This window comes from Mastomys coucha, unplaced genomic scaffold (assembly GCF_008632895.1).
Source record: "Mastomys coucha isolate ucsf_1 unplaced genomic scaffold, UCSF_Mcou_1 pScaffold13, whole genome shotgun sequence".
NCBI lineage: Eukaryota > Metazoa > Chordata > Mammalia > Rodentia > Muridae > Mastomys > Mastomys coucha.
The window spans coordinates 34,297,836-34,313,593 of record NW_022196895.1 but is presented as its reverse complement, the minus strand read 5'-3'; the positions used below and the strand labels follow the sequence as shown (position 1 = coordinate 34,313,593).

At 48.3% G+C, this 15,758-nt stretch overlaps 1 protein-coding gene and 1 long non-coding RNA gene across 4 annotated transcripts in view; one reads left to right on the top strand and one right to left on the bottom strand.

Moving 5' to 3' along the window:
* Positions 1 to 14,222, bottom strand: part of Dele1 (DAP3 binding cell death enhancer 1) — a 14,473-nt gene extending 251 nt beyond the window's left edge. The window contains exons 1-13 of one of the 3 annotated variants that reach the window (XM_031365528.1): positions 14,045 to 14,222; positions 13,240 to 13,354; positions 13,035 to 13,152; positions 10,466 to 10,613; positions 9,320 to 9,478; positions 8,958 to 9,046; positions 8,760 to 8,856; positions 5,928 to 6,070; positions 4,257 to 4,415; positions 4,081 to 4,173; positions 2,441 to 2,600; positions 1,064 to 1,273; positions 1 to 472 (exon numbers count right to left, since the gene is read on the bottom strand). The exon at positions 1 to 472 is cut by the window's left edge and continues 251 nt beyond it. In XM_031365528.1, coding sequence (XP_031221388.1) covers positions 1,065 to 1,273; positions 2,441 to 2,600; positions 4,081 to 4,173; positions 4,257 to 4,415; positions 5,928 to 6,070; positions 8,760 to 8,856; positions 8,958 to 9,046; positions 9,320 to 9,478; positions 10,466 to 10,613; positions 13,035 to 13,152; positions 13,240 to 13,354; positions 14,045 to 14,075 — 1,521 coding nt within the window. In that variant the 5' untranslated portion in view covers positions 14,076 to 14,222 and the 3' untranslated portion in view covers positions 1 to 472; position 1,064. Of the gene's footprint in view, positions 473 to 1,063; positions 1,274 to 2,440; positions 2,601 to 4,080; positions 4,174 to 4,256; positions 4,416 to 5,927; positions 6,071 to 8,759; positions 8,857 to 8,957; positions 9,047 to 9,319; positions 9,479 to 10,465; positions 10,614 to 13,034; positions 13,153 to 13,239; positions 13,355 to 13,470; positions 13,673 to 14,026 lie in introns of those variants that run through there. The other 2 variants (XM_031365527.1, XM_031365529.1) reach the window with 2 other exon arrangements.
* Positions 13,740 to 15,758, top strand: part of LOC116087076 — an 11,969-nt gene continuing 9,950 nt past the window's right edge. The window contains exon 1 of the long non-coding RNA XR_004117243.1: positions 13,740 to 14,262. This is a non-coding gene — a long non-coding RNA (uncharacterized LOC116087076). The remainder of the gene's footprint in view (positions 14,263 to 15,758) is intronic.

Sequence of the window (15,758 nt, the reverse complement as noted above, 5' to 3'; positions counted from 1 at the left end):
TGGTAGGGATTTGAGACAGGGTTTCTCTGTGTAACAGCCTTGGCTGTCCTGGAACTTACTTTGTAGACCGGGGTAGCCTCGAACTCACACAAATCTGCCTGCCTCTCTGCCTCCTGAGTGCTGGGACTGGGTGTATGTCATCATGCCCAGCAGCCTGGTAATTCTTGAGGCCATAGAACTAGAGGTCTTCAGTACCTAAGCAGGAGTAGGGTTCTTTCTGCGATGAAATGGTTGCACCTCAATCCTTTAAGGCAGGAGCCCTCAGTCTACAACTGAGGGAACATGGTAGAAATGCGGTCACTGCTTCCACGTGGCACAGCCAGAGCCTGGGTCTTTACACTCTTTCCTCTTTTGGATGGTGCCGGGAGGTGCAGATGGTTTCTGGGAAGGTAAGTAGCTAACTGGCCTCCTCTTTGGGACTCAAACTGTGAGATCTCTGAGAACTCTCAGGCTCCATCTTTAAGGAGGAGGTCTGAAAAAAAGTCAAGCAGACACATGCAAGCAGGTGACCTCTCTCTCCCACGTCAAAGATGAAAATGACCGTGAGCCCACTGGGGATGAACAAGGCGAGAAGATTGGCACTGTCAGGATTTCCCAAGCTTCAGCCACTCATGGAAACACCTCCAGACTTTTGCCATTTTCTATTAAACAAGTTACTAAAGCAAAGCATCTTGATTACACGCCATTATGTAAACTATCAGGGGCATGCACACACCCAGGGTTGTTGGCATACTAGGGTATGGTCTAAGGTAAGGAAATGGAGGCACAAGGACAGAGGTTAGCTATTTGCTCAAAAACAAAGGTGAAGGTGACAAACTAGGGGTCCTGGGGTCACTGAATGAATATTTTTGCTGCATTTGAGGCTTACGTCGGAGAAGGCCCAAGGCTCAAGTGGAGAAAAAGCCAAAGTCACCGATTAGCCATGCACTTGAAATAGATGGACACCTAAGCACCAACCAGAATTGCTACCCTAGGCCATACTAACAGCTGATCTCTGCCACCCAACCTCCAGTCACCTTCCTAGCCCCTCCCCTGGCACAGCCAGGGCTGCATTTAATCTCACCTTAGCCGAAACCCAGTCTTACGAGACTCCTTTCCAAGGATGGTACATTCTTGCTGGGGGCTCCAAGATGGCCACTTCTGCAGAGGAGGCCGAGGTTCCCAGTGCTTGAGGCATGAGGGAGGCCTGAGGCACCAGCCAACAGGGTGTTCAGGCTGCAGAGGGAGGGGCTGGAGAAAGACTTCAGTCCTGTCGTGGCCAGGTGGCCGGGCCCTGAGGCAACAAAAAGAGGTGACACCAATGCCTAATCATCAGTCCTTAGATGGGGGAATGGGGGTGGAGGGGGCTTTGTCAGTTTGTTTGATTGCAGCAGGGTTTCTACGTAATACTGCCTGTCTCAGAACTAACTATGTAGACTATACTGGCCTCAAACTCAGAGATGCACATGGCTCTGCCTCTAGTGCTAGGATTAAAGGAGTAACCCACTTTGCCTATAAGGCAGAGACTTCTTAAAGGACCTGGCTCCTCTCAAATTTTCTTTTTTTTAATAATATATTTATATTATTTAAAAATATATTTAATAATATATTTATATATTTATATTTAATAATATATTTATATTTATAATATACATATATTTATATATATGTGTGTGTGTATACATATACATACACATATATGTATATATACATACATGTATATATACATACACACACATACACACACATACACACATATAGTGTTCTGCCTGCATGTATGCCTGCAAGCCAGAAGAGGGCATCAGATCCCTTTACAGATGGTTGTGAGCCACCATGTAGTTGCTGGGAATTGAACTCAGGATCCCTGGAAGAGTAGACAATGCTCTTAACCTCTGAGCCAACTCTCCAGCCCCAGTAACTCAGAAATGAGTGGGGCTTTCACTGCCCTGGAGAGGTAGCTCAGCCAGCCTCAAGACACTGGCTCTCCTAAAAAGTCATGACAGCCACCATCATTTACTGGTTTACTGAACACTTATGCTATGATTTTTTTTTCCCTAAGGCAGTTTCTTGGTGTTAGCCAAGCCGGCTGGGAATGTATGCCTCAGCATCCCTAATGTTGTGACTCCTGGCATGCACCACCATGACTGGTGTGCTAAGCCCTTTATTTCCCTTGGAATTTAGTGCTTACAGCAAGCTAAGGAGTTAACTTCTACTGTTCCTCTGATTGTTACAGAAGAAACTAAGGCTCAGAGGCACGGAGTTCTAGTTCAGCATCAGCAGAGGTGAGAAAACACACGTTTACTTCACTCTGAAAGCTGGCCTTCTAACTACTGCTAGGGCCAGGACTGACAAGGAGACCTAGGACTACTACCCTCTTTTATCACAAGGAGACCTAGGGCTACTACCCTCTTTTATCACAGGGCACTAAGCTTGGAAGCAACCAGGCCTTGACTTGAATTACCTACTGCTTCCACGTTAAAGAGGGTCCGAAGCCTCTCCTGGGCGGGTTCATTCCCCATAGCTGCTGACCGCTGGTAGCACTTTACAGCCTCTCCCAGATTCCTCTGTACACCAAGGCCCTTCTCATAGCAAATTCCCAAGTGGAATCTGCTCTGAGAGTCCTAAGGGAGAAGACAGACAAACTGAAGAAGTGGAAGGCTCAGTCAGGTGCAAGGTAGAGTCAGGCAGGCATGCTGGGCCTTCATCCATGCAGCCTGCCACATTCCAAGCTCCTTGACCATGAAATGCTAGAGGCCCAGTGCTCGCCTACGGATATAGCTTCTTCTGCCCAGCAGCATGGAGGCTCTTGGAGGGACTGGATGAAAAGGATGGCAGAGGGATTCAGCCCTAGATAGGAAGGAGAGTGACCAGCAAGGCAGCCTGCAGGGCAGTTTCCCAAAGCCAGGTCTGATTTCCTGACTTAGCCTGAGAAGACTGCAAACCAGAAAGCACAACACGAGCATGCCTTCGTCTGGGGCTTTGCCCCTTGTCTGAGGCTCTGGCTCTCTCCCTCTCACTGACATGACGCTTCTCTTTGAGACAGAACAAGTAGGTGTTAGGAGCCTGGCTAGCCTTCCACCCTAGGTGCCTAAGTTTCCTCACCTATGGAACAAGGTAACAGAAGTCACTGCCTGCTTAGGTTGTCACTGTGTGAAAAACACTTAGGTCGGTGCCACTAGCATCAGATTCCCTCTGGCTGTGTACAACACTGAGGTCTCCTCCCTTACTAGAGAACTCTTACCATATTTAACAAAGAGAAGCGGTGGTGCCCTATGCAGGGGAAATGACACTGTGCTCGCTGCCTGCTCCAACCCACGACTCCCGACCCTTCCATACCACTGAACACGCGTACTGAGCCAATACACTGGAGGAATCCAACAAACCACAGATCACCTTGACATTTCCCAGGGATTAAAAAGCTCTGAGACTGTCTACAGCAAAACGACTGTGAGTGCTCCTGAAATCTAAGTAATCATTCTCCTGGTATTCTTCATCAACATCCCATGGAACCGACGCCCTGTGGAACAAACTGGGTAATGCCACTTGAATGCCAACACCCAGGTCAGACAACTAGGTAGCCCTCTCTCTCTTTGTCTCTGACTTCCCCCACCATGATGGCTAGTCACGACACAGCTTCCAGGCAGCTCTCTCATATCTGTCACCTTGGTCTGAATCGCCCACCAGCCCTGGGAAGTGGCAGAGAGCAGACGGTTAAGGTAGGCATTTTATGCTTGTTTTAAAGGTGATGAAGCAGGTTTGAACCAAGAAGTGATGGGTGCCCGGATGTGTGGTGTGTGTGTAGCAACTGGCCCGGTGGCTGGTAGAGAGGAGCCCTGCTATGCCACCCTCCAAATGAGAGCAAGTATTCCCACCTCAGCTGAACAGTCTCCCCACCTTTAACCTCAGCACCCCAGTGGCCCTGTCCAAGGTCGCACAGTGGAGCAGTAGAAGCCATGGCATTATTGATCAGCATTATTGATAGGATTACTGAATCAGCCCAAAGGCTCCTAGAAAACATACCATAAGCTCAGAACCAGTTTCCAAATCCCTTTTCTTATCAGGCTTGATCCCCAACATTCATGGCAGAGACCTCATACGTACCCCATTGCTGGCTGCCAGCCAGAGGTATTTTACTGCTCTCTGTTCATCCAGGTATGGCTCCTTGGTATAAAGCACCCCAAGGAAAGCTTGGGCCTATTGGGGAGGAATGACAAGGCATCTTGATCACTTTCGGGCTCTGACACCTCACTTAGATAGATCCCACCAGTGGCACTCACCTCTGTCAAGCCAGAGTCTGCAGCCTGCTTCAGCAGAGAGACCGCCCTCTCTCGCTCAGGGTCTGACAAAGAGCCTGAACTTTGCAACAGGCACCTGGCATAACGGTACTGAGCTAGGCTGTGGCCCTGGATGGCAGCCAAGTGGTAAAAGAGGATAGCCTGGGGCAACAGGAGAGATAACCAGATTTCAGGTAACTTGTCTCTTTTTTTTTTAACACTTTAAAAAATCATGGGCTGGAGAGATGGCTCAGCGGTTAAGAGCACTGACTGCTGTTCAGAAGGTCCTGAGTTCAAATCCCAGCAACCACATGGTGGCTCACAACCATCCATAATGAGCTCTGATGCCCTCTTCTGGTGTGTGTCTGAAGACAGCTAGAGTGTACTTACATAAAATAATAAATAAATCTTTAAAAAAAAAAAAATCATTCACCAGGTAGTGGTGGCGCATGCCTTTAATCCCAGCACTTGGGAGGCAGAGGCAGGTGGATTTCTGAGTTCGAGGACAGCCTGGTCTACAGAGTGAGTTCCAGGACAGCTGGAGCTATACAGAGAAACCCTGCCTCGAAAAACAAACAAACAAACAAAAAAAATCATTCAAATAAATACATTATGTCAGGTAAATGCTGTTAAGTCAGAATTTAAAAGCAGAAACTCAAAAGACAAAAGTAAAACCCCAATATATCCTGCCTCCTAATGAGCACTAGCACTTTTTTCTGATCTGCTGTCTTTTTGAGAGGGAGTCTTGATATAGAGTTCTACATCAACAGACCTGTTACTATCTGTAGAGCTCAGATTGGCCTCAAATGTGTGTAAATCCTCCTGCCTCAGCCTTCAGAGTGATGGAATTATAGGTATGTGTTACCATGGTCAATTAAAATATTCTTTATTAAAATTTTAGTGTATAGGCTTTCAAGTTTTTTCCCATGGATAAGTTACACACATTGCATGCTATGTGTAAAATTACACGTGTATGATTATATACATGTCTTATACATTGCATATATATTTTCTCTTGTTTTCATTTTATGTGCATGAGTGTTCTCTGCCTGCGTGTATGTGTGTGTACCATGTCTATACGGTGCCTGTGGAGGCCAAAGAGGATATCAGATCTTCTGGAGTTGGAGTTATAGATGGTTGTGAGCCACCATGTGGGTGCTGGGAATTGAACCTGGGTCTTCTGAAAGAGCAGCTAGTCGGCTTAACTACTGAGCCATCTCTGCAGCTCTTGTATGTTTATGTATGAGCATATACTTGTAAAGTGAGAGAGACATAACAGTACACATTGACTGTCTTTGTCTGTCGATTTATATCTGATATATCATTACTCTGGTCCCTCAGACAGAAAAGAACATTGAGCTGATTCTCCCCCTTCCTTACACATACAGCTCAACAAAATATTTTACATATGACACCCTTGCATACCTATCTTCCTATCTTAAAATTAATTTTTTTTTAAGTCAGGTCCCAAATCTAGGCTCTGAGAGTACAGCTGCAAAGAAAGGCAAAATGTCTGCGCCTCCTGAGTTCTGAGTATGTTTCTGTAAGTTAGGAACATCTTACTTTGGACTCACAGCTGGGCTCCAACAGAGCCAGGGAGAGAAGTGGAACTAAGAATCCCTTCTGCTTACTGCTCACTCTTTGAGCTCACTGGGTCTGAGGATGAAACGGTACCTTGCTCAGGTCCCTGGGGGTGCCTCTGCCATGCTCCAGACACAAGCCCACATTGTACTGTGCTTTGCTGTAGCCACGGTCTGCGGCTTTCTGGAAGTAGGAGAAGGCTGCTGTGTAGTCCCCCGCCTTTATGTTCTCCGTCCCTGTAGGAAAGCATGGAGCACAAACACAGTTCCCATGGAGACCTTCTACACTCTCAACCACACCCTCACGGCTGTTCATCTCTTCCCAGAATCCCTCTTTTCTTCAATTGTGCAACACTTATTTTTCCAGTTGGCAGTAGTGGTAGGTAGCGGTCAGGGACTTGATGCCAGAGACTGGTGGCTCTGCTTGCTCATCTGGCCAATAGTTCTGGCTGCCTTTTGGGAACAAGCCCTCCTCTGGGCTATCCATCAATATGCCTGTGCTGGTCTCCACCAATGAGACTTTGTCAGGGGTGTGAATCTTAACCAGGGTGACAAGATTCTTACAGAGAGGAAAGAACCCGTAATTCTGACAGCAGTGACCTTGAAACGCTATCAGTGCTGGCCCCTGGGTCTCAGGAGCATCCTTGACTCTTGTCCCCCTGAGGCTCAGTAGGTCAAGAGATCCCAGAAATTCTTGAGCTTATGTTAGCCAGAGAGGGTTTCCATGGTGCACTGGAACCCCACGGGTGATCCTGCTCAGCTCTGGGGTAATGAAGAACCTTAGAATAGAAGATGGCCAAATGCCTGACTGACATGCAAACCTCCCAAAGCCAGGGTCCTTTGCTTTGCCCAGGCATTAAGGAAAAAGCCAGGACTCAACTTTGTCAGTTTTCATCTTTGCTCAAACCGACTCCTGCCTGAGACTCCATGTTCTGAGTCTGTTGCCAGGCCTCCCATCGTTTCTGTTCTAGAACCTTCAGACCACACTCGGGGTTTAAACTCTTTTTAGCACTTTCCTAATATACCAAACCTTTGTCTACAGATGCAGCTGTTACAAAAGAATAGCCCTGTCTCCTCAGTTATACTGTAAAATCCTTGAGGCAGGCAGAACAAGACCAGAGAAGTAATTTCGCATGGGATGAAAATTCTACATAAATGCAAAATATGATTATAGCTTGTGCTGCCTTTGTGCTCTGCCACAGGGCTCAGCACTTGCTGAATAAATGAATAAATGAATGGAGGACTGGGCACAAGGGCTCTGAGAAGAACCTGCCTCTCCAAATCACAAAAAGCCGCATTCCTTCTGCAAGCAGAGTTACAGCCCCTTCCCTGTCCAGAGTTCACGGATGGCACGTCCTTGGGAAGGAGAGACCCCTGTTCACCAGTGACCTGGACTCCTCCACTTCTCTGGTCTCTGCTTCCTCTAGCCATGGTTAAAGCCCTCATCACATCTTGCTTAGTTCTCGGGGTGTCTTCCTGCCTGCTCTCCCATTTCCCTTCTGGCTGGCGTCAATCCATGCTGCTCTGTAAACAGCCGCACAGATCACATGACCATCCTTCTTCATGCTTCAGTGGTTTCCTGACTCACTTACAATCCCTACTCTCTTCCTGGGCTCAGAAAACCTTACGTGATCTGGCTCCTGCCCGCTTCTCTGTCGTCATCCATCTAGCCTTTCTGTGTTTGCTAAGTTCCAGCCACACTCACCTCTCTTTTACCCCTTAACAAGTAAAACTCAAGGCTGCCTCAGGGCCTTTGCTCTCACTCTTCCCTCTGCTGGAAAGCTTTCTCCAGATGGGAACAAAAGTAGCTTGCCTTTGTCAGTCAGGTTTAAGCTCAGGGGTCTCCCATTCGGCATACTTCTACATGAAGAGTCATCCCTTGCCCAAGTAACTAAAACATCCCTTTGTTCAGTATCTTTAAAACGTTTATCATCTGAAATTCTTTTGATTTGCTAGATTACTGTTTTTCTTTTTTGACCTAGGGCCTCACTGTGTAGCCCTGTCTGTCTTGGAACATACTATATAGATCAGGCTAGCCTCAAATTCAAAAGATCTGCTTGTCTCTGCCTCCAGTGTGTTGGGATTGGATTTGTACACCACTATAACTGTCCAGTTTATTATTTATTATCCTTCAGTTGACATGTAAACACCATGAGAGTAAAGAACCACCAAATTTCTAGGACATATCTCTAGCAAATGGTGTACATACAGTAAACATTCTCTAAATGAGCCCCAGCCTCTTACCCACTCAACGACTAGACCCCATCAGGTGCTGCTGGGAATTCAGGGTTTCACCTTAGATGGCTAGAGACAGGAGCCAAGTTACCACAGAACCAGAACAAATTGCTGAGTCATGTGGAGTTCCTAGATTTAATAAGGGTTTGTTCCCATGATGCACTTGGGGCCTGCTGCAAACTGCAGGAGCCTGCTCTTTTCTAAGAATGGCAGAGAATGTTGGATGTCCTCTAAAATTATTTTCTACAGCCTACACAGGACAGAATTTTCAAGGAAGCACATGGCCATCTGACTGAAGACATTTCTCAGCCTCCTCTGTAACAGATGGCCTATAAGTCTACCTTGTGGCTTAGGTACCTCCATCAAGGGCAACTTCGAGGTCATGCCCTTCAAGGAAAGGAGTGGTCCTCTAGCTTACTGTGTCCTCTCTCCCAGCTGCCAAGGATATATACAGGAGGGCAGATGCTAGAGTGACTAAGACAGAACTCAAGACCAGAGCTAGTTTTAGACTGGCTGAACCTTTATGTGCAAGGATGGGTCCCTGACCGCACTGATCCACCATGCCACATCTGGTCTACCTACCCAAAAGAAGATAAATCTCTCGTTTAAACCATTATTTACTCTGACTGCATCCCACCCACACACCCTTTCCGACCCTCATCTCCCTTCCTTGAGGCAGGGAACCAGATACCCAGGAAGTTGAAAGCGATGGCTACACTGAGCTGAAAGAGCTGCTGAATGGAAGTCACAGCCTCCTCCAGAGGAAGAGACTTGGCCTTGTCTTGTTCCTGGAGAAGAAAGAGAAAGCAGCATCAAGATATGGTTCACGTGGATCTCCACCTGCCCCAAGAGTGGAGTGGGCAGCCAGGATACCAAACCTGGACCATACATTTTTATCTCCAGGGGGTCGGGCCTCGGCTGCCTTTGTCTGGGATGTGAAGTCCCTGCTAGCATGCAGGAAGCCAAAGTCACTGGGCTCTGCAAGGGAAAGACCGACACCCAGGTGGTCAGAGAGGAGGGTGTGACGTCTCCCTTCTCTCTCCCAGTCTGCCCTGTCTATGTCCAGTAATTCTCAGTCACCCCAGAAAGCAAGAGGCCTCAAAGGAATGACAACTGGTTAGCTGAGCATAGAGAACAACAAAGATCTATCCGCCAGCCCCTCCCGCTTCTGTGGGTGTTGGGTCCATCTACCAGTCCCGTCCCCACCCCACCCCCCCACCCCACCCCCGTAGATATTAGGTGAGGTCGTACCGTCCTCAGGTAGGTTCAGAAGGCCAGGTCTCAGGGAGCTATCTGGAGGAAGGCACTGGGACGGAGCTGAGGATGCTTCCTGGCCCAGCCTTGGTTCCCCGAGGTCAGTGTTCCTGGGAGCTGGGCAGTCAGGCCCGGGAAGAACATGCCTCCGAAGTGCTGGAGAAAGCCAGGAAAAGGTCTCATGAGAAAGGGATCAGTTCTGGGAGAGCGGGAGTTGGGGGGCTGCGTGGGGAGGGGGAAAGGGTGAGGGTTGGGATGGGGGGATGGGTTGGGGATGGACTTTCTAGTCAGTCCCTCTGAGATCTGGGAGGCCAGAAGGATTGTGAAACTTCTAAGATACTTTCTACCCTTCCTTTTCCACTTTGGCTGTCCTTCCTCTACAGGGATCTGTACTTATGCTGACGTCCCGTCCCGGGCACAGGTCACTTGAATTCTCGCAGGGGCAGGGAGTACCTAGCTCATTCTCTACCGTGGGCTAGCATCCAACTCTCTGCTTAATGCTAACGGACAGTCTGCTGTATAGGACAAGAACTTATACTCCAACCAACAACAGCCAAGTGTATACTATGTGCTAGGCACAGTGCTAAGTCCTTGATACACAGTAACTCCTTTAGTCTTCCTGAAGAATCCCTACAGCATCACTTACTATTACTCCATTTTACAGACGGAGAAACTGAGGTACGGGGAGATTAAAACTGATTTCTTCAGGAATACAAGAGTAGTTAATAAATAGTAGTTGTGGGATTTGAACTCTTACAATCTAATTCCAGAGCCTGAATCATGAGGCTTTTGGAACACAACCCAAAATACATACTCAATAGATGCAGTTACTGAGGAGAGTGACCTTAGAACTGAACCTAACTGGTTGAGGATTGGGCAGGAAGCCACACCCAGGGTCTAAAGCAGCCTAGGCCTTGGGGCTTCCTCTCTGGGAGGTGACAGAAGGACACTGAGAAACACTTAGGGGCCGCATGGCCCACACCCAGTGTGGACAACACTTTCCCACTCCTCTTCCTCTGACTTTAGATAGGAAATGCAAGGAGCCACTGATGGCCCTCTTCCTGAGGTGTAGCCACAGATACTTCCTGGCCCAGAGAAAACTCCCAGCCTGCCCCAGTTACCCCTTGAGGACCAAGAACTCACAGGAATGCGGGTGCCACCAGGAAGAGGAGAGGAAGCGGTACAGGGGACTGTGCCAAGAGCAGTGTTCAAATGGCTGAGGTCTTGCTATCAGAGGTGCATGGAAATGGATCTGTCTCGCCAGGTGCAAGGCCAGCACCGCCAGAGTGCCCTGGAAAGAAAGCAGTCCGTCAGGAACACAGCTCCCACCAGCCATTCATCATCTGCCTGGTAGCCTTCCCTGACTAACAGGGGCAGAGCCACACCATGTTCTTTCACAGCACTTGAGCCTGGCCTTTGGTGTTCTGCAGTCCTTCTTAATTATTCACTTAGGGTCTGTCACTCCCGCTTAGTCTGTAAGCAAGACAGAGGCAGGGCCCGTGGACCATGCACATTCTGGTATCCCTGGAGCCTAGGGCGGTGTTAAGTGAAAGTAGGTGCCTAAAAGAAATGCATGCTGAATGCGTGTGCCAGCAAGCAACAGAATGAAAGGGCAGGCACAGAGATGCTGTGGTAAGCTGGAGCTTAGCCTAAAATCCAGAGACAAGTCAGAGCACCCAACCAAGCCACAAGAGCACACCTGTACAAGTGCAAATCTGAAAAGGTGACACAGAACAGTTGGGCTAGCTCGTATCCCAAAGGCTGCTTGCTCACCCCTATCTTCCTATGCTGTGCTGGAGATACCCCAATACTTCTTCGTTGCTACAGGAACTACGCACCATAGCAAATGAGACAGAAGATGTTGGGGTTGGGGATTTAGCTCAGTAGTAGAGTGCTTGCATAGCAAGCACAAGGCCTTGGGTTTGTCCTCAGCTCCAGAAAAAAAAAGGTGAAATATGACATACGGTGTATGTCATTTGTATCTTTTATTGAAAAAGACAAACCCCAAAGGTACAGACAGAGGAACAAGTACAATAACCCAGCAATTATGCTAAACACCTAGAAGAAGACAAACCAGAGGCTACACAGAGCCTGAGAAGAAAGAGTGATGTAAAGCGTTCCCATGAGGCTGATGAGTGAGCTGCAGCCAGAAGGAAGAACAACAAGGCACCATCGTTAGGAAGATAAGGTGGCGTAAACATGGTGTTGGAGACAGTTTGTGCGCAGGCCCTTCCACATGGGGAGTGGTGCCAGAACCTAGAGATGACAACCTAGAGAGCTAAATGGTAGGCTACGACAGGCTGAGTCCCCTAATAGAATCAGTGAGGTACTGACCTAGCGCTCAGATCTTTGACAGAATGGAAAAATACCCCCCTCTCTGTGGCATACTCTGCTCTCAGTCAACAGAAGCCCTGATGGCCGTGTCTGCATCACAGAGACACTCCATGCTCAGCTCTGCTGATGACACCAAATGGCAGGTTAAAAAAAATAGAGTGAGGCTCACAGTAGTCAAGTCATTTGCCCAAAATACACAGCATGAAGAACCAGGTTGGGATGCAGAAGAGCTGAGAGTGATGTGTACCCAATTCACTCAGGATACCTTATAGCTAGCATCTCTACATGGAATGCTGCCTGCCGGGTCAAGAGACTGCCCCGTGAGACCTAACGTTTGTTTTTTTTTGTTTGTTTTATTTTTCAAGACAGGGTTTCTCTGTTGTAATCTTGGCAGTCCTGGCACCTACTCTGCAGACCAGACTGGCTTTGAACTCAGAGATCCATCTGTCTTTGCCTCCTGAGTGCTGAGATTAAAGCCATTCACCATTACGGCCCAGATTTAATGTTTGCGATAGACTCCGGACCTTAAAGATCAAGTATGACAAATATTTATCTAGCAGCTATTATGTATTAGACTCTGAAATAGGTGACTCTACAAGATACACTTGCTGAGGCGACCATGTGATACAGCCTGAATGTGTCTGGTTCTATCACTTAAGAGCCATGTGACCGCAGATATACTGCTAACATTCTGAAGCCTGAATGTCCTTGTGAATGGAATGAAGGTTAAATCTCCCTTGTAAGATTTTTGTAAATATTAAACAAGATAATGTACATGTAACAGTTCAGGTTGGTAAGTCATGCTAGCTATCAGATATTTATTATCATTTGTGCTAACCTCCATGAAGGTAAGAATTATTAGCTGGACTTATAAAGCACGCCTTTAATCCCAGCACTTGGGAGGCAGAGACAGGTGAGTTTCTGAGTTGGAGGCCAGCCTGGTCTACAGAGTGAGTTCCAGGACAGCCAGGGCTACACAGAGAAACCCTGTCTCAGAGAGAGGGAGAGAGAGAGAGAGAGAGAGAGACAGAGAGAGAGAGACAGAGACAGAGAGACAGAGACAGAGAGACAGAGAGAGAGAGAGAGAGAGAGAGAGAGAGAGAGAGAGACAGGCAGAGGGAGAGAGGGAGGGAGGGAGGGAGGGCGAGAATTATTATTTTCCTTGTTCTCTACTCTACTCAGAAGTGTTAAATAAATGTCTGTCAAACGGAGACGAATTAACGCATGGCAGAGGGTAAAGGAATGGCAATGTCTCCATGAACATGCTTGGGGCCACAGGCCTCACCATGTGAGCCTTGTTTCCAGACTAGGATGCTCCCCCATGCAAGCTCATTCTCATCTATGCTGAAGGTACAGGACAGGACCAGGGAAGCCTTACCCATGAGATGGCATCCCGCAGAGTGTTTGGGGAGACATGTGCATTCATCCAGTGGAAGGCATCTTTCCATCCGCAGCACTTCGGGTCGTTGTTCCTCTTTGAACCGTGGGAGCCTGATCTAGATGGTGCGATTAGAGACTCTTCAGTTCTGTACACACTGGCAACAATGCAGAAGGCTGCATGTGACAGAATATCAGTCTCTTACCTGTCAAAGCTGAGCCTAGAGGGCGGCAGGGTAGTGGAGGTTGTCTGAGGCCCATCTGAACTGGTGGGTTTGGGTGTTACCCCTCGGAAGCTAGGGCCCAGCAGGCGGGGAAGAGCTGTGGAGACAAGAGACAAGTCACACCTCAGAGATGGATTGAAGTAAAGAGGGCATTCACAATCTTCCCTCCAGTCTTTGAAGAAACCTTATCCTGAGAGCCCCTGAATCACTGACCTAGTCGGTGCAGTTATCTGTAGGAGGTTGAACCCAAGACTTTCACATTCTAGACACGCCCTCTACCACGGAGCCTGCCCCTCTTGCCCTTGAAGTAGTTCTTAAACAAGGGTACAGACAGAAATCTTTAGCGTAATGCGGATCCCAGGGTAACACCACCCCAGAACCAATAAAGCAAGACCCTTAAGGACGTAGCATGTTTATTTTGAAAAACTGTTCTGGAATTCTCATGCGAGTAGCTACTTCTGTTCTAGAACCACACACAGTCTCACTCTGCTGAGCACGTGTCTCTAAATTCCTCCTCTTTCTATTGGCTTTCTTTCATTGACTCCTCCCCTTTAGAGCTCCACCCATCTCCTTGGATCTAAGCTCCACCTTCTTCCCCACTTTGTCCTACCGCGTTTCAAATTCCAACGGCTCTGGACGCCTGAACGTTGGAACCTCGCTCTCGATGTCCCGCCCTCCCCAGATCTAACTCCACCCACTGCCGCTATGGAGGTCTTCCCGCGGATCGTGGCGCACAGCAGTTACGAGTCCATCGCCTGCTGGAACTTGCCTTGCAGACGGCCCCTACCTCGCCCCAGGATCCCTGTCAGGCGCCACATGTCGCGGCCAGCACCATGGAGCTTGCAGCCGAGGGATCGAGGCCCAAAGGACCGGACAGGGACCAGAGTGGCCGCTGCGCAGTCCCCAGCGGCCGAGTCCCCAGTCAGCCAATCAGCAAGAAGCCCTGCCGGAAGGATGACGCTCTAGGAAGGAAGTGGCGGATGGGGCGGGCTTGGCGCTGGCGAGGTGAGAGCTACAAGGACTTCAAGCGGGGCCAGGGCCAAGGTGTCGTCCTCTGTCGCCATTGCAGGAGCCGCGAGGGTGCGCGGATCCTAATGGTGGCTGATTGGTGGACCGCAGTACCCAGGGCAAGTTTTGCCCCCAGGTTCTAGCTCTGGCCCGTTTTCCTCTTTACATTTAGGCTGTAAGCAGAGGAAATCCTCACCAGCGGCTGGGCTAGAATTGAACTCAGTTAACAGTTGTTTGAGGCCTTTCCCCCAGCCCCCACTTCGCAGCCAGAAACTATTGTTTCATTAGGAATCTCACTAGAAACCTGTTTACAAGTGAAGGTCATGTACTCAAGCCCCTCGTGGCAACTGGTTTTTACCTTATCACATTGTGTGATTCCATCCTAGGAACCACCCTATCACTTCACAAAGAAAAGTGGAGTGGTTCTTAGCAACCCTTTGCGATGTAACTTAACCACCAAAGAGGTATCTGGCTAATGGGGCAGCTCTCGAGGAGTCCCTATTTACTGATAGGTAGATATGTGTTGCATCTGTTTCCCTGTGCGACATCTACACCTCCTGTGTATGCCTATGTTAAGTTATCTTCAATAAAACCTCCAGCTTTTCTTCACAGTGACTAGTCTTGAAATTCTTTTTAATTCTCTAAACCAGGAATCCTGGTTTGGCTAAAAAAAAAATTAGGAGAACTCAGGCTGCCGAAGGTTACAGAGTAGCAGGTTACAGTGCAGCGATATTTCCCTGGCTCTTACTGCTGACGTTCAGTTGCCTCTGTGCAAAGATAGGGTTAGTTGGAGTCATCTTTTTGTTTGTTTGTTTGTTTGTTTGTTTTTTCGAGACAGGGTTTCTTAGTGTAGCCCTGGCTGTCCTGGAACTCACTCTGTAGACCAGGCTGGCCTCGAACCCAGAAATCCACCTGCCTCTGCCTCCCAAGTTCTGGGATTAAAGGTGTTGACCACTACTGCCCAGCTTGGTGTAATCTTGACTCCTTGTTCCTGTTCCCACAGGCCTTTGGCTGCTCCTTTCAAAATACCTGAGGATTCACAGGTCCTGGTCAGTCTGAGCTGCCAGTTCAGTTTCAGCCAATGGTAGCTTTCATAAATTGGTCCCACTTTCAGCACTCTGGAGTCCATGAAAAAAAAGAAGGTGTTCAGACCTTTTTTCTCCTTCCCCCAGAGTATGTGACTTTTAGGTGGGTGGAAGTGTCTGGGATAGAGGAGTACTGGGTGTACCTAGTCTGAGACCCAGGCATGTGGTGTGAAAGTTGTGTTTATCTGTAAAACACTCTCAAGCCATATGTCAGCCACCGTTCTAGGCTAGGAGAAGACATATTGGTAAAGAGCATCTGTGGTCTCTGAAAATACATGGCTCTGGTACATTAAGAGTAGACTGAAGTAAGGTGTGATGACATAAGGCTTTAGATGTGGAGGCAGGAGGAACATTAGTTCAAGGTTGTCTTCAGTTATATATAGTTCTAGGCCAGCCTGGGCTACATGA